The sequence below is a fragment of the Petromyzon marinus genome, chromosome 16 (assembly GCF_048934315.1).
Source record: "Petromyzon marinus isolate PM22_M1 ecotype Great Lakes invasive population chromosome 16, UKy_Petmar_22M1.pri1.0, whole genome shotgun sequence".
Classification (NCBI taxonomy): domain Eukaryota; kingdom Metazoa; phylum Chordata; class Hyperoartia; order Petromyzontiformes; family Petromyzontidae; genus Petromyzon; species Petromyzon marinus.
Window position 1 is genome coordinate 14,241,363 of NC_133682.1, and position 22,385 is coordinate 14,263,747.

Sequence of the window (22,385 nt, forward strand, 5' to 3'; positions counted from 1 at the left end):
CAAGCACTCAATAATAAAGCTATGCATTGCTAAGTGTAGGGTGAAGACAACTCTAACGAATGATTGTCATATTAAATATTTCTAAAAACATCCAAATTTGATGGTCTATGAACCACGTAACAGTCCACCAGCAGACACCAAATTATCTCTTATGTTAAAATACATCTGCTCAGACTATTCACCAAGATCCAACATGTTGTTAGGAAAATGTGTTCAGAACTGTTAACTCTTTGTGTAAAGTACAGCACTTTTAATTCAAAACAGAGGCTTTCGATACTTACGTTATGATTCACACAATCAATTACAAATCATACAGCAATGTAGCTGCATTTGATTCATTTAATAATTCAAAAAATAAATTCTCCACGTACATTATCCTTGTGATAAACAATGATAAACACAATTTATTAATGCACACATTTCACAAATCAGAGATACTTTTCAATCAAGAACTCTTGCATATCTTCCCCACAAAACTCGCTTGAGTGTAACCTGTGCTTGTGCACAATTTGGCAATGAACTAAAGTAACCTTACCAAACCTTATCTCAAGCCATTTTAACACCCCAGAGTACAGGATTTCAAAGTGCAGGTTTTTCTGATCTTATACGTGAAAAGACAAAATGTATTATGACTGCTGAGTCATTAACAGGAGTCTACCCAGCAGAGTGCATCGCCTATCTTAACCACGACAGCCTCCTTTGTGAGAACATTTTTTTTTACAACAAATAGATAACTTCAAAAATTGTATACTGGTTTAGTGCATACGTACAACTACCACAAACAGCTTGCCACCACCAACTGGATACACATAGCAGTAAACTGTTTTCAGTGTCCATTAGCGAAGTCTTAAAAAAGTGTACCATGTGTAAAGCTGCACAGATGCATTTAAAGTTTCCAAGTAATTTACCAAGAGATGACATGAATATTATTTAGATTTCTAAGTGACTGTAATGCAGTACTTGCTGTCAAAACAACCCTATTAAAATTTAAATGATCAAAAAACAAGGCGTGAAAAAATCACGTTGAAATAACAAACATCTCAATGTAGCGGGAACCTCTCTGAAAGTATTGAGACTTGGGCTTTCTAATGTAAAAAATCATCATGATCCTTGGGATATGTAAAAGCAAATCCTTTTTGCACTGAGTTTGCGAGAGAAAATCAACTGCCCTGAGGTAAATCAGCACACAGTGAGGGAAAAAAGTATTTGATCTGCTGATTTTGTACGTTTGCCCACTGACAAAGAAATGATCAGTCTATAATTTTAATGGTAGGTTTATTTGAACAGTGAGAGACAGAATAACAACAAAAACATCCAGAAAAAACGCATGTCAAAAATGTTATGAATTGATTTGCATTTTAATGAGGGAAATAAGTATTTGACCCCTCTGCAAAACATGACTTAGTACTTGGTGGCAAAACCCTTGCTGGCAATCACAGAGGTCAGACGTTTCTTGTAGTTGGCCACCAGGTTTGCACACATCTCAGGAGGGATTTTGTCCCACTCCTCTTTGCAGATCTTCTCCAAGTCATTAAGGTTTTGAGGCTGACGTTTGGCAATTCGAACCTTCAGCTCCCTCCACAGATTTTCTATGGGATTAAGGTCTGGAGACTGGCTAGGCCACTCCAGGACCTTAATGTGCTTCTTCTTGAGCCACTCCTTTGTTGCCTTGGCCGTGTGTTTTGGGTCATTGTCATGCTGGAATACCCATCCATGACCCATTTTCAATGCCCTGGCTGAGGGAAGGAGGTTCTCACCCAAGATTTGACGGTACATGGCAGAAAAACACCCCCAAAGCATAATGTTTCCACCTCCATGTTTGACGGTGGGGATGGTGTTCTTGGGGTCATAGGCAGCATTCCTCTTCCAAACACGGCGAGTTGAGTTGATGCCAAAAAGCTCCATTTTGGTCTCATCTGACCACAACACTTTCACCCAGTTGTCCTCTAAATCATTCAGATGTTCATTGGCAAACTTCAGACGGGCATGTATATGTGCTTTCTTGAGCAGGGGGACCTTGTGGGCGCTGTAGTTCTGGGCTGATTCCTCACCGTTCTCATGATCATTGCAACTCCACGAGGTGAGATCTTGCATGGAGACCCAGGCCGAGGGAGATTTACATTTCTTTTGTGTTTCTTCCATTTGCGAATAATCGCACCAACTGTTGTCACCTTCTCACCAAGCTGCTTGGCAATGGTCTTGTAGCCCATGCCAGCCTTGTGTAGGTCTACAATCTTGTCCCTGACATCCTTGGAGAGCTCTTTGGTTTTGGCCATGGTGGAGCGTTTGGAATCTGATTGATTGCTTCTGTGGATAGGTGTCTATACAGGTAACAAGCTGATATCGGGAGCACTCTCTTTAAGAGTGTGCTCCTAATCTCAGCCCGTTACCTGTATAAAAGACACCTGGGAGCCAGAAATCTTTCTGATTGAGAGGGGGTCAAATACTTATTTCCAACATTAAAATGTAAATCAATTTTAAAAAAATTTGACATGCGTTTTTCTGGATTTTCTTGTTATTCTGTCTCTCACTGTTCAAATAAACCTACCTTTAAAATTATAGACTGATCATTTCTTTGTCAGTGGGCAAACGTACAAAATCAGCTGGGGATCTAATGCTTTTTCCCTCACTGTACGAGCAGAGAATACTGCACACTTCTGAAACCAGGCTTCTTACTGTGCAGCAGGTGTATCATGGTCCCCATCCCTGCATGCTCCACCAACCCACCCTCGATTAGCTAAATTTCAATATGACATCATCACACATCATAGGAATTACCCAATAGGCCCACCAACTGCTAAGTTACTGCCTACTGTGTATTTCTGTTTGCTAATACTGCCACACAACATAATATTATTCACATATTATTACACACCTGATGACGACCGTTTGTGTTATGGTCGAAACGTCGTGAGAATTTTTTTATTGTTTTATATATATTTTATTATTTTATTGTTTGCCTTCAACGTGACTTTACCGAAAGAGCTAATAATATGAATTACTGCAGTCACGAAAGCTTTAAATCAAAATATTATTCTGGTCAAGCAAGGACACTACTGGTATTGTTTGAGGTTTTTTTTTAAACTGAGGGCTCCAAACTGTTGAAGATGTATATGGTATATGGTATTGAAATAATAATCTTTTGATTACAAGGTATGGCAGAAAACGTGTCATTTTAAGTTGTAAACGACTACAGATACGTTTACATGTTCTCCAAGCTGTACACGTTCAAAGGTTTGAAAATCCTGTCTTCAAACATCTACACCAGACATCCGTAATTACAACCGAGCAGCCAATATTGGAAAGCCACTAAAGCTATGCACGTTTAAATCAAGATTGAAAACGAATTCCTTTAAAACTGCTGTGTTTAGTTTTGTTGTCCTTCCCCCGCACCTGCAGTTAGCAGTTGGCTACGTAAAATGCGAAAGAAGTTCAATGTACATACATAGCATCTGTAGAGTCAAGCCCAATTGTGTCGCTAAAATATGAAAGCTTACTTGTCATCCAATGTTGCAGTGCATTAACAGTTGGTTGCGAGTAGGGACACCATTCTTGTGAATTAATACATTATTTATCTGGAACAAACTTACGTTCCAATATTGACAAACCTCTTGAGATGAGCATGTTGCAAAGAATGGAACTCACTCCAATGCAAAGTAAGGAAAAAAAACATTCACTCCAAAATTCATAAGCATTTTGAACCTGTCATTGATCTATTTTTTGCTATTTGACACTTAAGGCTGACGGCCAGCTGTGGTGTTTTATAGAAAAATTGTCATCTCTCACACTTCACAGATAAATCTGCCCTATGTTATTTCAGACAGTATAAATAATAAAAAGCATTCAAAGATAAGGTTTCAGTATGTTTAATTGGAAAGTTGGGAAAAAGGGTCACCAATTACGACATACAATATACAACACTTAGACACAACAACATTCAGGCGATAACATTCCAAAAAATACTTGATTTACAAATATGGAGGCTTCTGTTTTACAAGAAGACAGAGCGCCACCTACTGAAACCATAACGGCAAAGAAATAAACAACAGTTGGAATTTAAATACAGTAAAACCTTGGATTGCGAGCATAATTCGTTCCGGAAACGTGTTTGTAATCCAAAGCACTCGTATATCAAATCAGTTGTGATCACGTGACGCTCGGCAAAGCGTATACGTACTACTCGTATTGCAAGACCTCGCTCGTTTACCAAATTAATATTTATTTAAAATGTTTGCTTGTCTTGCAAAACACTCGCAGACCAAGTTACTCGCAATCCAAGGTTTTACTGTATTTCCTATTTTCAATCGGCATATATTCTTCAGAAAAAAAACATGTTAAATACCACCTATAACCAAGCAGCCACCTGATATTTCCCCAGTATGTTGCATGATTTTATGATTTCGGAATGCTCCGTTAAAACGTTAGGTGGTAATTTACACAGGCTGTCAGCAGCGTTAGAACTATGAACAGCTTTGCTGCTCCTCTGGCAGTCTCGAGATTTGCACCTGCAGGTCACGATCTTGTCTCCCAACCTGGATAGGGACCTCCACTTTGAGTCATCAGTCTTGCTTGCCGTCACGCCACTGCCGAGAGCCCTCGTTCCATGCAACGTAAACGAACATGGCCAGCACCACGTGCACCGCCACCACTGCCACGATTGCTGCATAGAAGTAGCTGTCGCGGTTTGACATACCCAATGATCCTGCAAGTGTAGAGAAATGTTATCAGTCACACCGGTGACACTCGCACATTCAAATTCTTAACAAGTCTCCAAAACAATAGCAACATCGCCAAGCATTTGCTACTTGTTGCAGAGATTTGCAGTTGAAGCACCAAATCGCCCTGGTAAGTACTGCAGGTATATTAACATTAAAATATACGCTGTCTGCATCACAGGGAACTTTAAAGATCCCGTGACTTTTTTTTTTAAAGACTAGACCCAGTGTGCCACCGTCATGGTTCAACATCACCCCTTACTAATGCCCACTTTGCAGGCCAGTGTTGCATTACGTTGTGCAACACAGGCATCCCCTACAGATGGGCATTTGAATGAATGGGATGTAAGGCACTTTGAGATGCTAGGGCGTTTGAGCGCCGAATAAATGCAAATCTGGATCCAAATCCGAAGATGTTTACGCCACATAATATAAGGTGGCTGGCTGAATCAGACGGCTAACACTGCGGGCACTGATTGACACCACTAAAATCCAAGTTTAAAATCCTGGCAACTTCCTGTGATTAAACCAGCATTCAAGTAGTTTAATCACAGTTAGCTGCAGTTAAGACTTCACACAAAAAAAACATAATTTAAAATGTGACAATTTACTTTATTTATACAAATATTTAGGTACGCAATGTGATGCATCTCTACAGCACAGCATGATGTGCACTCCCTAGGGTGGATAAAATCCAATTTAAGCACCCTATTAGTTCTGTGATCTCAGCTTTCAAAGATCAATATTTAATTTGAGCGTTCCAAGGGGTTGTCTCGTGTGAGACGTGTGAGGATGCCGACAGCACAACTGGACCATAATTGATAACAAAAAAGTGTAAGTGTTGATGACGATGCTAGTGGTCTTGCTCCAAGGATAAACTTCTCCTGGATGTCCTTCCCACGGCAACGATCGTGCCTCACGGCCACGCTGATAGAGGACTTGAATGCGAGTGGCAAATTCGTCCGTGCATCTGCCCTTACTGTGGGCTTGACTGCACCCAAAATGGTATCCTATTAGTTCGTAATTCCATCTATTTTCCGGGACTTGCACCTCCACGTCTGATTGTATTTATGTTTTCCACGGTAAAAATGATAAAAATATCACCTGAGCATAAGATGATCAAGGATATATTCTTCCCCAGATGCCAGATTAGGCAACCCATAGAATGTCTCCAAAATCAGGAATAACATGTACCAGTAGTTCGGACCCTTCAAGGTATGATGTCATCATATATGTGGTGCTCGCAATACAAATGCAGATCACGTAAAACAGGAATACACCTACCCTCAAAGACATAGACCTTGGTTGCAAAGTAGAGGCCGATAGGCATGGTGATCATGAGGATGGTGAAGAAGAGTAGGGTCTTGAGCACGGGCAGCAGGGAATTGTCAGAGCTGTTGGCAATATGCACGTATTATTTCCACAATAAACCCGTATCAATGACAGCATCCACAGCTTAAATTTGACTTACACGCGTGGAAGCACTGACAATTTAGATTTACTCTGCATTGATTGAAGCAATTAAAATATTTTTCAACAATGGAAACCTCTGTATCATAACTGCGTAAACCATACAGCAATATGGTCTTATTCTTTTGTTAAATATTTGGCTTTTTTTACTGACGATATTGCACAATCAATTTGTTTCAAGATATAAACTCACCTTGTTAAATTATTGTCTTCATTTGTCATTTACTACTTGGTATCATTGACTTATGAAACAGATCGTACATTAAATATTTTAACGACTGCAAAATGTAGATTAGCATCAGCTCTGGTCTGTGTTTACAGCTTACAAGCAGAAGGCTGAAATTCAGAACCAGAGAGGTCTCGCCGAAACCCACTCCATCAGACTTTGTTGGTGAAACAAAGCGCTAACGCCCAGAGGTATGGAAACAGTTCTGCCCAAAAGCGGCTGATTCACGCAGCACTACGTACAGCACACATTGATACATTCAACGTGTTCACTGTACACTTTAGTTAGATAATGAAGTACTGTAACTACAATTTGTATTGGTTACAGATCTGTTATTAAAAATTGTCCTACCATCGGGGATGTCAGCTTGATCTTTTGAGTACAAACATAGACAAACATTATTGCATGGTCCCAGAGATCCCTCAATCAGACGGCGATAAACCTTGCATCACATATATCACCAAATGTATGTGGTGATATAAGTTCAATTAAACTTAAGACACGTTGAATTAAACCGAAGCCACCCATTAGGATACTACACTTGAGACAGCACAGAGCACAGGCTAATTGCGTTTACAAGGTTGCTGCTCTGCGTTCTCGGTCGCGTCTTCCATTCAAACCTGACGCGAGGCCTAAGTCCCCTAGGCTTTTCCCGTCTTGCCTGGATTGCGTGCCGCGTACCAGTCCACTCGTGTTTCCCGACCAAATCGACAAAGAGCGTCTCACCTCGCGCTATCGTCCACCAACACGGCTTTGACACTGGGAGACGACATCTTCGTGAGTGCTGTATATCGTATGTTTTTTTAATATATGTTGAAGTTATTAATTGTAAACGTTTTAAACGCGCTGCACCACGGCACAATCTCGACCGCTTTCCCCAAACAAGGTCACGTGTCTTCGTGATGACGTCGCCGACTTGGCGTGATGGCGCCACGATAGTTGTGACGTCATCACGCCAAGCTTATCATGACGTAATCACGCTAAGCAAGTACAGTGTGATGACGTGCCACTCATAGTCAACAAGGGCCGTTGCGCCGAACCGTTGTTGACCTCTTGCGTGCAGCGTTCGCATCAACTTCTCTTGGCTGCCATGCACCGGCGTCTCGACTGATTTGTAGGGCCCATTCCTTTGAGGGTCGCAGTTCTCACTTCGTAACGTCGACTGCCAACCGAAGTGATGACGTCACCAACGTGAAAAGAAGCGTGATGACGTTTTCCGCACGCACGGCCGTTTGCGTGATGACGTCATGCACGGAGACTATGACGATGCTGTGGTTGGCCACGCGGTGGCGTGACCGGAGATAGAAATAACAGATGGATTCGTCCATCTGAATAACTGCCAAATCGCTCTCCGTGATGCTAACGTAAAAAAAAACGCCACTTTTTTAAAATGTTCTTGCTGTGGTTTTCACACCTGATGATGTTGCAGTCGAACGTCGTGATAATTTTATTGTTTCATATTTTTATTTTATTGTTTCCCTTCTACGTGACTTTACCGAAAGAACCAAGAATATAGCTTAAAGAGACATAATACTTTCGTGACTGCAGGAATTCATATTCTATGGTTCTTTCGGTAAAGACACGTAGATAGAAAGAAAAATAATAACAGTAAAATAATAAAAATAACGTGAATAAAAAATAATAAAATATCACGACGTTTCGATCGCAACACCACTTATTATTTTTCTATCGATGTGACTTTACCGAAAGAACCATAGAATATAAGCTTCAAGAGAGCAGACGGTTGTACATTATTAACTCGACTCATTTACAAACCCGCAGCACCATCACAACTAATATACATTCATGCCGACAAGTAAATTGTAAAATAGTTTGACTCAATAACCACTCAAAGCAATACCATGTGGAAATAAATGGACTCCTTTCAATACAAATATTTGAAATAATTTATTTAAAAACAGTCCATTTATCCGTCTCCACATGAAAAAAATTCAGTCCATCAGCCGCACGGCCTTCTGGAAGTATATAATTTCAGCAGCGTTTTTTCGAGACAAGCAAACTCTGGACTGGTTTACAACGTGACTTTACGTGACTTTACCGAAAGAGCTAAGAATATGGGTTTCATTGTCTTCATGCCTGCTGGGCTGCCGATTAGTCGGCGTATTCATTCTTCCGATGCCAAATTTACAAGCCATTCTCCTGTGGAGGCCGACGCCCGTACCCCCGCTGGGCGGGCCGGGCGCGACCTCCGCCCCCTCCCCTCCCTCCAACCCCCTCGTCGCCTCTCGCCGGGCCACCTCCGATCGGGTGATCGCCCCCCCCGCCGCGCCAGCGCCTTCTCTGAGGGACATGGCTCACTGGCTGGCTCACCACCGCCCGGGGTTATCCCGCACACTCCCGCGTGCACCAACCTCACAACAACAAGAAAATGAACGCGGGGGCGTGAACGCGCGCGCCCCTGCAGGCGCTCGTTTCACACACTCGCGCGCGCAAACACACGCGAGTGTCGGCGAGCGGGTTTAACGCACCCCGCCCCTGCCCTAATACTCGCGCGGCACGGCTGCTCGGACGCGGGCACGTCGGCGGCCGTCTATGTTTTAATACACACGCGTGCCTCGCACACACACACTGCTGTTGCTCTCTCGCGCACACCGTCTCCCCGCGCAGTCGCACCACACACATAAATCGCAGAAACCAGGCCGATGTTCTACCCACACACACAGAAATAACACTGCACCGATACTTTGTACTAAAGTTTATTAATGGTGCAAATACACACTACCTAGAGAGGGGATATTTTGCGAGAAGAGCTTAGCCTAACTCTGCCTACGAACCCAGTCACTCAAACGTCCTACCACGTACCTCGTAGCTGTACTCACGGCGTCGCACGGACGCTGTAAGAGTCGGAGGGAGAAGGACGAGAGAAAACTTCATCTATCACTGCCTCATAACAGCACTCGCTGGCATCACACAGATGCTGCGAGCGACTCGAGGAGGCAGGACGGCAGGGAGTGGGTCTTGACGGCCCGGAGGTTGAAGACAACTGCCCAAAATCGTCCCGGGCCACTCTTTCTATTCCCTTAAACTTCAAAGGCCCAGGGTGACGCCGCCCAGTGCAGCAAATCGTGCGCTTACCTGTGGTTACCGCCCCCCTGTTTCCGCGTACTCCGTGTTGTCGGCCAACCATTGTCCCTCCTTGCCCATTGTCTGGAAGTGCACCCGGCTTACGCTTTTCTTGCTTAATATTCCGCCCTCCGTCCTCCCCCCCAACGTTGTAACTCATTGCGGTTGGCCCAGTGAACCTTTCCTTTCTGCGCCCGTACAAGTTTAAGCCAATTTTAGAGGCACCGCAATGTAACCTGTCCTGTGAGGGTCGGCCAATCTCCTGGCAACTGGGAAACCGTGGGACTTCCCTTCTAGAGGCCCTTCGGATTAAAACCCGCCAGGACACTACGTGGGTGCGCTGCGTGCGTGTGTTTGTCTAGTGCAGGGGCCGGGAGGGATTCGCAGCACTTGCGGAGTCGCTCCGCGGTCGTGGCACGACACTCCCAGTCTCTTCCTCTTGCCTACCTTTGTATTGAAAGCACCCATTAACAGTGTTTTTTTTCCTTTCATTTAGAAGTTTGTGAATATCTTCATACATGTGGTCTACTTCTACATTTTCATGACTTGTTGTTGTAGCATTTATTTGATTTACCTAATCGGGATTTGAGACAATGCAAATTAGGTGACAATTTTAAGTACCGTATTTTCCCGCATATAACCCGCGGGGTATACCACTTTTTACAAACAAAGCAAGACCCTGCGGGGTATATGGAGGTGCGGGCTATCCCAGAAATATTTTACACGTGTGACATGTCGTAACTCGTTTAATGTGTTCATGGTAGGACTATCCACTATGCAACACTTCCCTTTGACTAAAGCACTGCTGAATAAGCCACTCACACTAAAATTGTACATGTTATCACGTTTTAAATTGTGTGTACAATTAAACGACAATGTTTGAAGTGCACGCACTGTTTACCGGCAACGGGAGAGCTCGGGGGAGAGAGAGGTGGGGGTTGGGGGGTGGGGCAGCTGGGGGGAGAGAGAGGTGGGGGTTGGGGGGCGGGGCAGCTGGGGGGAGAGAGAGGTGGGGGTTGGGGGGTGGGGCAGCTGGGGGGAGAGAGAGGTGGGGGTTGGGGGGTGGGGCAGCTGGGGGGAGAGAGGTGGGGGTTGGGGCAGCTGGGGGGAGAGAGAGGTGGGGGTTGGGGGGTGGGGCAGCTGGGGGGAGGGAGAGGTTGGGGTTGGGGGGTGGGGCAGCTGGGGGGAGAGAGAGGTGGGGGTTGGGGGGTGGGGCAGCTGGGGAGGAGAGAGAGGTGGGGGTTGGGGCAGCTGGGGGGAGAGAGAGGTGGGGGTTGGGAGGTGGGGCAGTTGGGGGGGAGAGAGAGGTGGGGGTGGGGCAGCTTGGGGGAGAGAGAGGTAGAGGTTGGGGGTTGGGGCAGCTGGGGGGAGAGAGAGGTGGGGGTTGGGGGGTGGGGCAGCTGGGGGGGAGAGAGAGGTGGGGGTTGGGGGGTGGGGCAGCTGGGGGGAGAGATAGGTGGGGGTTGGGGGGTGGGGCAGCTGGGGGAGGGAGAGGTGGGGGGGTTGGGGGCGAGGCAACGGCGTTACCGTAGTGCCGCTATTATCTGTGCAGTGCACAATCTACCAGTGCTAAAACTACTTACTTATCTACCAGTTATGTTACTTATTTATTGGATATTTACTTTTGTTACTTATTTACTGTTTTAAGTTCACTCGTTTCCGGTTAGTTTGTTTTCTTTGTGCACGTTATGATTTTAATTTTAACAAATGATAGTGGAATGTATTACAAATGTAAACTTCGTATTAATATGATGGAATTAAGCTGCGGAAACGACGTTAAATATATGAATTCATGCGGGGTATATGGAGGTGCGGGCTATCTGAAATTTGTTTTACACAAAACGCTATTTTTGTGGGGTATATGCGTCTGCGGGTTATATGCGTATATGGGCTACATGCGGGAAAATACGGTACTTGCGATTCCAAAAACTATACATGGATTGAATGCTGGTGTCCTTGAATTTCAGTAATTGGATGATGAAATTGCACAGAGTAAAATACTGTACTGGATTATCAGTATCTGCATTTGATAATCATCTGATTAAACATGCTATGTGTAACACTCATCACTGCGCAACAATTATGAACAGCATCAGCAGAACGTGACAGTGATGAATTGGAATACAAAGCAAGCGCTCAAGTGAAACAAACCAGCCCATTCCAGAAATGTTTATTCTCTACACTCCAACATGATCATCTCATGAGGTCTTGTGCAAGCAAGCTAGCAATTTAAAACCACAGGAAGCAGTACAAATACTGTATAGGCATCCGACAACCAAGAAATAACATGAATAAAAATATAGGACTTATGTGTAAGATTAACGACGGTACTCTCTCATCCGTTAATTCTATGAGATTGCATACTAACACAGCATTCGTTTAGGTCTGTGCAGCATCCTGGATTTGTAAGGTACATGTGCGATACATATCATGTATGACACGAATGCTTTAGAAATACATAAGTGACCATGAACATATAATGTAATGCTATGCGACCAGATGACCAGATTGTACTGTGGTTGACGATCTGAACTTTCATTCCGGCTGAGAATCAAAAATACAAAAGAGTTGAAAATCAATACTAATTTTCATCCTGCAGCAGCCCTCATCCGTTAGTGGATTGGCCATGGTTAATGACGTTTGTGTCATTGGTCCTTGTAAAACATCAGGTGCTCAAGATGCCTGCATTTTGATTCATGACCAATTGTATTTAAGGAATGGTTTGCTTGTAAGAAGGAATGTGAGTATCCAGAGAAAATCTACACATCGGATGGTTCACCAAGCTATAAGCTGCACTGCAATCTCCTGGACAGCTGGTTTTTGGAGTTTAACCAAACTATTATCTGCCCCAACTATTGCGTTCAAATCCCTGGATTAGTTGCTATACACTATTCCCAAGCCAATTTTACAATGGATTATTTTATTTTTTCAAATCAGGACTGATATAAATCACATATTTTCTGCACTAGAGAAGAATGAGTTTATATTATGCTTTTAACCAGGTATGCCCAGGACGGCATAAAATTGGGTTAAACTTGGCCAGGTGACTTGTAATCAGTGACTCAGAGGTGTGGTTGGAGGGTCCCACTGAGATCACATCTGATGCACAAATTGAAAATAAAATAAAGCTCCAAATGTGACTGCCGCTCTATGCCTCAAACAATGGACCATACCACTGCCATAGATTGTCCAATGGAGAAAGGAAGGAGCTACAGACTGCCTCTACAAACACCGTCAATTGGCACAATAAACTGAACCTAAATATCGAAGCTTATTTTTTAACGTTTATATTTAGCCACATGCACAAAGAAGTATATTATCTTGTGTTTGCGAGGTCTAAAACTGTCAAATATATGTAATATAAATGCCGAGTAAATGCTTTGCAATATCACACGTGTTTCATTGTATGTGTGTTGAACTTATTTTGCACCGTACGTAGCCAACCGTGCTAACCGGAGGTGTGTGTGCTCTACATTGCACAAAGTAATTTGTCGATCCATTGTTTTATTTGGGATATGATTTACACATATAGCAAAGGCTGAAAAAGCAAAGTAATTCTCATGAAAATGATGCCTCCGTTAGATTATGTAAGGTGTTGGATCCTTAGAGCTGTCACACATCTGGATGTGGACATGGGAGGTGATTCCAGGGTAAACGCTCTGCATTTTCAGCAGACGCCCAACTTTATGGCCGCTGGAAATTGAGCCGGTATAGCGGTCAGGATGGATGTAGAAAATCTTGATGCAGAAGTCTGGAGAAACACAAAGAGTAAAACAGGAAATGTTACACGTACTTTTAAACAAGTACGATTTGTCGTCCGCTTGTAATGCAAGTGGTGCGTTGATTGCTATTTACGAGCGAGCTTCTGATGCAGGCGATGGTTATTCTGTACTTCCTCAGCTGGCTAATTATCGCCTTTGGGTAACTGATTACCTTTCAGGGTGAAAACATTTCCAAGTTGTGAAACGGTATGTGTTCCCCACGTATATATTGGGTGCCTGACGGTCGTAGCTAACATGAATTTGGCTGCCTGGCACGGAAATTTGGACAAAACTCAGGGCCGGATTAAGGTTCTTGTAGTCCTCAAGAACTTCTGTTTCGTAGGCCTTCAGTGATAACTTTATACAGTTTGTACTGCTTCCTCATGTTAATATCGCCGCTGTCACTCGCTTGTACTTTGCCTAACCGCTGGACAGATGTCATTACTGATACGTTCACTATTTAGTCTGTGCCCTAATTTGATGGGAGCGCGCTGTGTACCGCAGATAAGCAGATTTGATTTGAAATTATTGAGAGAGAAAAACCAAAGTAAGCCAAAAAATATTATCCGCGAAAATTTCTTCAACAATTTTTTTGCTTTGATTATCATATCGGATGACGCAGCTTTTAAAAGATGCCGTTCATTTTAATCGATAGCATAATTCAATGTTCTGACAGGATGACCGCATGGCAAGCGCCATGTTTCTTTACTTCTGTTGAAGATTAAATATTTGTTGTGACTGTTATTTTAGATGTAATATGCCGCACTTACAACGAGTCAACGACTTGTTACCACTGCAAATAAATTGCAGCAAGCAGCGACATAAATATATTTATTCAAGAATATACCTTAGTTACGTTTTTTTAAAATATATATCATACATACAAACAAAAAACAACATGGTCATTTTAGTTGGTAGGCCCTTTAGTTTTCGTAGGCTCTCGGCACAGTGCCTATTGGATAACATGGCCCTGGCCAGACTCACCATGAAGACACGAGGGGATGCTGGATGACCTTGGGTGTGCTTAAGTGGAAAACCTGTGCTTTTTTAACAGCGCATCAGGGCAGCTCATTTGTGCCATGGAGTAGGGCGATAGAATCTCCCTGCTATGAGTTGCCGCATTATGTGTTGCTTCGCATATAAATGACTAATTAATGAGGAAAACATTTCATCGTAAAGTTTTGCAAATGCGATCCTAAAAAAAAAATCGCGCGCATTTTTGCCCAATATTTAATCGAGGAGGGAAGCTGGACTCCAACAATGTGGAGGAGTCTGGCTCAAATGTGGTGGAATTGCTCAAGTCCCATGGGGAGGAGGGGAGAGGGGGCGGAGGAGGAGGATCTGATGCAGCTGCAACAAAAATGAGCTGAGGAGGAGCCAGATAAAACAATACCTCTACAACGACCACCACCACTGCCATTCACTGCTACAAGGAGCTGTACAAAGAGAAAAATAAAAATGCTGCCCAGATGTCTTGGGACAGATTTATTAAAACGTTCTGCAATCAAGCGAGAATGTCGAAAGAAGAGCCCAGAAGAGAGTCAGCTTTCTCTGGTGAACTGTTGTATACTGTATGTGCCTTTTTCCAAAGAATGTATATTAAGAATGATTCTGCCATTTTTTTTAAAGTTTTATCTGGATGTAGCGCGGGGGCGTGGAGGGGGGGTCACCCCTCACCCCGCTGCCTCTTGCCTCGCCACACAAAAATTCAGAGGAGGGTGATGCCATAAAATGTAATAAAAACCCCGGTGCAAGGGGGGGGGGGGGTGCTAATGAGACTCTGGGAAATCTCCATCGGGCTTTAAATACCACCATAGAGCACGGACAAACAGGAGGGGCGGTCGGACCATTACAACTGGCGGTTTTCTTTCTAGCAAGGGTAAAAGTTTGAAACTTAGCGATAAGAATAAGTCGACATTATAGACTGCCAGTACACTCACTCAGATTAAGAACCAGGCTGCAGTCCACATTAGTGGCTATTATTATTACTTTTATTTGATTTTATTTTTATTCGCCTTATATTTAAAAAAATATATTTTTCTATCTACGTGACTTTACCCAAAGAACCAGAGAATATGAATTCCGGCAGTCACGAAAGTTTAAGTCAAAACGTAGTTATATCTTCAACCTCAGGATATCAAAATATAACTCGAGAATAAGAAGCACGGATCCCTGGCGACACAGACGGGGAACAAAGGTTACTAAAACCCTCGGAATACCTGTGGGAACAACTATGGTATATCACGAATCTTGGTTAAACATAAATCAATTAATAATTATGAAGTATCAGACCTGGGGCTAATTCAGAAAAGATGCAAGGCGCAATAGGTCAATCACACACGACCAAGATAATATGTATTCCATAGGATCAGAGCTTCGCCAACCGCCTTTGTCTTCCAGCGGCTGCCACTAGACGTGATAGCAATAAATTACATATGAAGATAGGGCACCTCCCCTTGAGATAGCAAACACCAGGAAGAAACTAAACCACGAGGTGGGGGGTGAACGCAAACCAGAACATAAACATGGTGATGGAAAATCAAGGTCAAAAGGGACCCCCTTTCCCCAACCCCCCGCTTCCAGATGAATTATGGCAGGAGATTGGAAAACCAGCCGCTCTACTCGGGGGTGGGGAGGGGGGCAACCAATCAGCTGCACCCACAGGCTGAGAGCAAATCAAAGGAATTCCGGTCCCTTGTGAGGAGGCGAGCCGAGGTGGGAGATTTTTCGAATATAACGACGAGCAGAAACCACGCACATCAGCACTGCGAGTGGCAGGCTCCGAGGCATGGCCTCGAGATCAACCATGGGCGTCGTGTCTCGCAGAGGAAAGGGACGATGTATTGTTAAGAGCCGAGTTCGGCACGGACCGACAGAGTATCGCTGAAAGTTTTTATTCTACATCTACCCTTATGTTTTGAGTCGCTTGCTGAGTCGAGGACTGCGATAAGTTGTATTATGCTAAGCAATCAGAGTTGTGAGAAGCTAAGAGGGTGCTAATACAATTCACGAGTTTTGAGAGTGAGTGATCCTGCCAGCGACGAGCAGCTCACAGCAGGAGCCCTCTTGGAAACAGGGCGGAGAGCACGAAAGTTGAAAAATGGCGCTGCACATCAGCATAATTTGCATAATTGCATACATTTGCATAATTTCGTACAATTACAGATTTGTTATATTCATTTATTTTTTTAAATTATTTTCCAAGACCTAATATATACAACAGAACATTCCTGTGGCCCCTGTGTCATCGTCAGATGAAGAAGCAGGTAATCCTGCCCCTTCGTCTGAGTAACTTCACTACTGCTCACCCCAAGAGGACTCGATCAGCAAAGCTCTTAAGCCATCTCTGTTACGATTGATCTAATTATTTGTATTTATTATGAATCATACTTAATGTTCACTTATGATATGCATGTTTGTACTCTTCATGACATTTAGTCACGCATTTTTTTTTACAGAAATGTTGGGGAGGAACAGAACCCCTGATTTTAACGTGTCTGCAGGAAACCAGAGTATGCTTTAAGTAATTTCGAGTGATGTAGCATTTTCCAGGAATGTATCCCTTACACATAGCGGGGGATTCCTGTGCATTTTTTTTAAGGCAATATAATTGATGAAGGTGTTGAGGATTTATTTTTGTTAATTGTGCACCACTGCTGACAACATCAACACATAACGTGTTTACCCTGGTGCACTGCGAGATGAAGGATTGATCAAGAATGTAGAATTACCATCGTTGTAAAACTCCACTCCATCATTGATGGCATTGTTCTTCTTGTAGGGCTTGGCCTGGCGTTTCACTTTCCCTGAGAATGGTGCATTCACGACAGAGCCATCGGGGCACTCCACGTCCACTCCCATGTGTTTGTGGCCAGTTCTGTAGTAAAGGAAAGAGGTCACATTCTGCATGTTAAAATATAGAGCATATAAGAGGTACAGTTCCTATGTGACCTTGATTAATTAACAATGCCAAGTAGATTATGTATCTAAATAATAGAGCTTTAATGCACAAGTGAGTACAGTATTGTTATCATGCTCATCATTGCATTGTTTGTTGTTGTAACTTGCCGACCCGCCCCTACTGAGCATGTGAAAAAGAGCTTCATAGCTCATCAGATTCCTGCAGGATAAATACAGATTCTGATTGCTGATGACTCTGAACTAATGATGAAAATATGGTTGGAGTCACCCCCCCCCCTCCCCCTACATAGGACATACAATGTTCACTTCCAGCATAATGGTAGTCATTCATTAACCATGGAGAGTTCATGGCTCTGTCGGCATGGAATTGCACATGCATCTTTCTGGTTATGTCACGTGTGGAAACCAGGGGGTGGTAACTTTTTCAAAGCATTGGCCACATTTGGAATCTCTTAGCTCCACGCAGGCCAATATTGTCACGTGAAAATGAGAATTGAGCCAAATGTGCAAAAACGGCGATCATAAAAAAATGCATAATGGTATAAAACACATGCATGAATGAGTAATGCATCCCTAAAATGTCGCAAGTACATGTTGCAGTAATCACAAACTAGCCATCACCTTAAATGTATGAACTATAACTGGAGGGCGCTAGGGATAATTAACGGTTCAAAACATGAATTCGATTACACTCAACGGACACCCCTGTTGTGAAAAAAAAATACAGGAATTGTGGACTGAACAATTTAATTGACCTACAAGGACTAAATTAATTGGCCTCGTATAGCCCCAGTGTGTGTGTGACCGAGTGAATGAGGAGTCTTACCGACGTGCCCCATAGCTACCACAACCATATTTGTCGCAGCCTCTCAGCTTGTTGGCCGTTTGGCCATCACAAATCGTATTCCACTTTACATTGCCGGTCGCTGCTGCTGCTGCTAAATTTGAACACAGAGTACACGTTTCGTTACAGAATTGCACATTCAAAACATTATACCCTTTGTTTTTTTCGGTAAAGTCACGTAGGTAAAATTTAATTTAAAATTAAATAAAACTAAATTAAATCACGACGTTTCGGAGGCAACACAAGCTTCCGTCTTCAGGTGGAACAGTCACAGCAAGATAGCTGCATCATGCATTGATTTAGTTGTTTTCTTTTCTTTTAAATTTTATTTTACCTACGTGACTTTACCGAAAAAAACAAAGAGTATGAATCCTTGCAGTCACGAAAGCTTCAAATCTAGAATCAAAACATATTCTCTATGGGACCTTTTTGCCAGTATCAAAGTATGAAAAATAAAAATAGGTTTGACCTTTTCTGGCAATAAAACAGGAGGCGTTAAGATGTTCAAACACCAAATATAAACCTTTTGCAAGGAATGAAGTTTACTGTATTAACCACACACACGTACTTGTGGCAAAACATGCAAACAAACATCCACTGATAATATTTTCATACTTTGATACTGGCAGAAAAGTCCCATATATAGATATTCAGTGTACCTGCTCAACCCGAGTTATAGATGCTCTGATACTTGTGTAGTGGATTAACACGCGCATACAGGGAGGATTGTAAAGACGCGCGAGTTATGGCCAGTGGGTTCGTGTCGGACCGGACAGGTGCGGCGTGGGGGAACGGCAAAAAGGGAGACGGACCCAATAAGTTGGTATGAGATGCATGGCGGTGATTTGCCGGTTGTTGTTATCAGCGGCAAAGTGGCGCCGCATTGTCGGGAGATGGGGGGGTGATACGACAGGTGGCAGGGACAAGAGGCGTCGTGGGAACGCCGCTTAATTCATTGATAAGTTAACTAGGAGGTGGATATATTCGGGGACGAGAGAGCGGGGAGTTGAGTTGTCGCTGGGGACTGGAGCGGAGCAGGTCGGAAGGAGACAGAGACGAGACAGAGACAAGGAGAGGCAAGGAGAGACACAGAGAGAGAGAGATAGAGACAAGAGACTGAGACAGGGAAAGACAGAAGAGAGACGGAGAGAGACTGAGATGGAGAGAGACAGAGTGAGACAGAGATACGGAGTGAGACAGAGTGAGAAGAGATACATAGTGAGACAAAGACAGATACAGAGTGAGACAAAGACAGTGAGGCAGAGACAGAGCGAGACAGAGATACAGAGCGAGACAGAGATACAGAGCGAGACAGATACAGAGCGAGACAGAGATACAGAGTGAGACAAAGACAGTGAGACAGAGTGGGACAGAGACAGAGCAAGACGGAGTGAGACAGCGACGGAGAGAGGAGAGAAACAGCGAGCGACGGAGAGAGGAGAGAGACAGCGAGAGACGGAGAGAGACAAAGACGGAGAGGAGAGAGACAGCGAGAGACGGAGAGAGGGAGTGGAGTGAGCGAGGCAGGCGGAGCACGGCGAGAGAGCAGAGAAACGATGAAGTCACGGGTGTTGGATGCCGAGAGTTTGTAATAAAAAGTGAAGTCGTCCGTGTGAAGTCAACCACTACACTCGCATTGGCTTTGTACTCTTTCGCCTTTCGGCATTCTCTGGTCTGGCACTGGTGATTCAAGTCCATAAAGAAAGCTGTCTCTGGTGTAGTAGGCCAGTCAGTTTCAAAGATAATGCATATATTATCAGAGCATGTTTGTTTGCATGCTTTGCGACAAGTACGTCTTCACTTTTTGCTTGTTTGTCACAAGAATTAGCTATATTTTGCAAATGTTATTACAAAATAAGCCGGAGCGTATCCATACTCAAAACGAGCATTGGGAAGTGTTCATCAGTAATAGTAGTCCATAAGCCAGTTCTGGAAATTCTGCATTCCGATGGTGCAGGCCAGGCACTCTATAAAATAATGGGACTTTTGTAAGTGCCGGACTTCGTCCCCGGGTATCAAGGATGACACGGAGACCAGGTTCTGTTCAGGGCTGCCCGGCGTTTCTCCCTTCTCTCTCTCTCGAGGCTACCCCGCACGTCTCCGCAACAAGCCCCCCTTTTCCCCGCTCCCTACAACTCTCTCCTCTCTCTGTCTCTCTGTCCCTCTCCTCTTCTGGTCCCACGTTTTTATATTCCCCTTCTTCGGTACTCATCCTTTTCCGTCCCCCTTCCCGCGCTGGCCCCTCGGTCGTTCCTCGCGGCATTCCTCTACACTTTTATAAAACTTTGAATTATGTTTTTTTTCAATATTCTCTAGCCAATAAGTGCATACTAACAGCCATGGCGTGGATTCAAAACATGACATCTAACAAGAGCACGGGGAATTCGTTCTAAAGAGTACACTTAACATTTAATAAGTGTCAAGAAACAATGCAAATCGGAGACATTTCCTTCAGATAAAAACAAGTCGGCTTGGGCAGGACACCAATTGTCGAAGGGATGGTGGCCAATGTGCATGGCCATCACGATGGAATGTAAGCGGAGACGAAGAGTCGTGGGATCAGCATCGGTACATCTACAGATGCAAAGCTGTAGCATCCCAGGACCGTGATGTTTAGCGGCAGGAAGGGGGAGGAAGAAGAAGCCTTCACTCAGCAGTGGAAAGAAACACTGCTGGAAGTTAGTAATGCTAAACAACAACAACAACAAAAAGTGGTGCAGCCCTCATATGCCGTCCAACTCTTACGCATCAGGAGCACACATTGGTGAAATTCGGTGAATTCCCCTCGCCAACTTTGAACCCGCGCTACACGCGCACGTACGGGGTCATTTCACATCGACCCCCTTGCAGCAGACGACGCCGCTCGCATCCCGCGTCGTGTAAGGAGTGTTGCCACGGCGAGTGAAACGCGGACTCACGCATGCAGCACTGCCGGTTGGCGGGTCCTCCGCACCTGCCCTTGACGTTCTTTCCGTGGCACGCCACGTCGGTGTACTGGCACACGCCACCATCGCCCTCGCAATGCGCGTCCTTTGCGTAGGCGGCAGTAGCCAGACCTGAAAATGCTTATTGGTTCAATAAAAAAAAACAATAATCAACTTTTTTGCCCGTACAGCAAAACCTTGGATTGCGAGTAACTTGGACTGCGAGTGTTTTGCAAGACGAGCACACATTTAAAGTAAAAATCAATTTGATAAACGAGCGAGGGTCTTGCAATACGAGCGGTACGTATATACGCTTTGTCTGCCGAGCGTCACGTGATCACAACTGATATACGAGTGCTTTGGATTACAAACACGTTTCCGGAACGAATTATGCTCGCAATCCAAGGTTTTACTGTATTATCATTTTTTTGTTGTTGTTAAAGACTGAAAATATTTCACCTTTTTGAGACGAGGTTTGAATACTATTGCATAAAGTACACACTGGCGCGGCACGGTGGACCTGCACTGTGCTATTTATACAATCACGCCTCGAAAATGCACTCCGGTTATTTGCAACAACAAAGTACATGAGAACCTACCAGGACCCAAAAGTAGAATGAGGACGAGGAGACTCATGATCACGCCTGAGTTGAGTTGTTGCTGTGAGACCAACAAGACGCAGTGCCCGTCGTGTGAGTGGCTGCACGCTCACCGACTTCGCCTTCACTCGTGTGCTCCACTTTATACAGCTCACACACGGAACAAGTTATTCCGCGTGTTGTTGTAACGCCCCAGATTTTGTCCGACGATGTTACGTAAATAAATGGACTGACGCCGTACGGCACACCGTGTGTCCTCCGGTCGCACTTCCTCCTCTTGCAACAGCTGCTGCTGTTGTTGTTGGCGTGGCGCCACGGCTTGAGTATTCGACAAGGAGTGTAAATCATCATGCGAACTCCGGCCATTCTCACAGAAGCGAGATGTTGGATAGCCATCGAACAAAGACGGGTCACCGCATCGGGCGTTTTCAAGATGCGCTTCTGCGGCCGTCTGGAACGCTCTCCCTTCCAATGTTAGGAAGCCACTGGAGCTATGCACTTTTAAATCGGCTAGATTGAGAACGTATTTTTTTGAATTGCTTTTTGTGTTTAGTTTGTTGTCCTCACATCCCACTAGCACGTTTGGCTAGGTATGGTACGAAATTATTTTTACATGATATACAACAGAAGACACCGAGCAACAATGGAATTTAGAGCAAATTACTTGGTGATACCGCGTTGGCAGAAGTGCACATGCACACACATTACAAAAACACACATTCGTCAATAACCCTGCCTCAAAAAGGAAATATACGTAACGATTTGGACAATGGTCCTTCATAGCACATCTAGAGAGATAGGGCACGAAAGAAGTTTAACATACATGAATACGGACAGTCCC

General features: G+C 44.1%; 2 protein-coding genes across 4 annotated transcripts; both read right to left on the minus strand.

The window, feature by feature from the left end:
* Positions 1 to 3,850: 3,850 nt before the first annotated feature.
* VMA21 (vacuolar ATPase assembly factor VMA21) lies at positions 3,851 to 7,379 on the minus strand. Its single transcript, XM_032955131.2, has 3 exons — positions 7,138 to 7,379; positions 6,000 to 6,109; positions 3,851 to 4,702 (listed from the first exon to the last, which is right to left on the minus strand). The coding sequence occupies exons 1-3, from the start codon at positions 7,182 to 7,184 to the stop codon at positions 4,560 to 4,562; spliced, it is 300 nt and encodes a 99-aa protein (XP_032811022.1). The 5' UTR covers positions 7,185 to 7,379; the 3' UTR covers positions 3,851 to 4,559.
* Positions 7,380 to 11,649: 4,270 nt separating this feature from the next.
* Positions 11,650 to 21,747, minus strand: LOC116942816 (leukocyte cell-derived chemotaxin-2-like). Of its 3 annotated transcripts, none has more exons than XM_032955129.2 (5): positions 21,545 to 21,747; positions 20,940 to 21,086; positions 18,004 to 18,112; positions 16,988 to 17,133; positions 11,650 to 13,246 (listed from the first exon to the last, which is right to left on the minus strand). In XM_032955129.2, exons 1-5 carry the CDS (start codon positions 21,579 to 21,581, stop codon positions 13,074 to 13,076), a joined length of 612 nt encoding a protein of 203 aa, XP_032811020.1. In that variant the 5' UTR covers positions 21,582 to 21,747; the 3' UTR covers positions 11,650 to 13,073. The 3 variants fall into 3 exon arrangements, with proteins under 3 accessions (XP_032811020.1, XP_075923646.1, XP_032811018.1); XM_076067531.1 differs by having other exon boundaries at positions 18,004 to 18,115; positions 20,940 to 21,077; positions 21,545 to 21,744; XM_032955127.2 differs by having other exon boundaries at positions 18,004 to 18,115; positions 21,545 to 21,744.
* Positions 21,748 to 22,385: the final 638 nt, after the last annotated feature.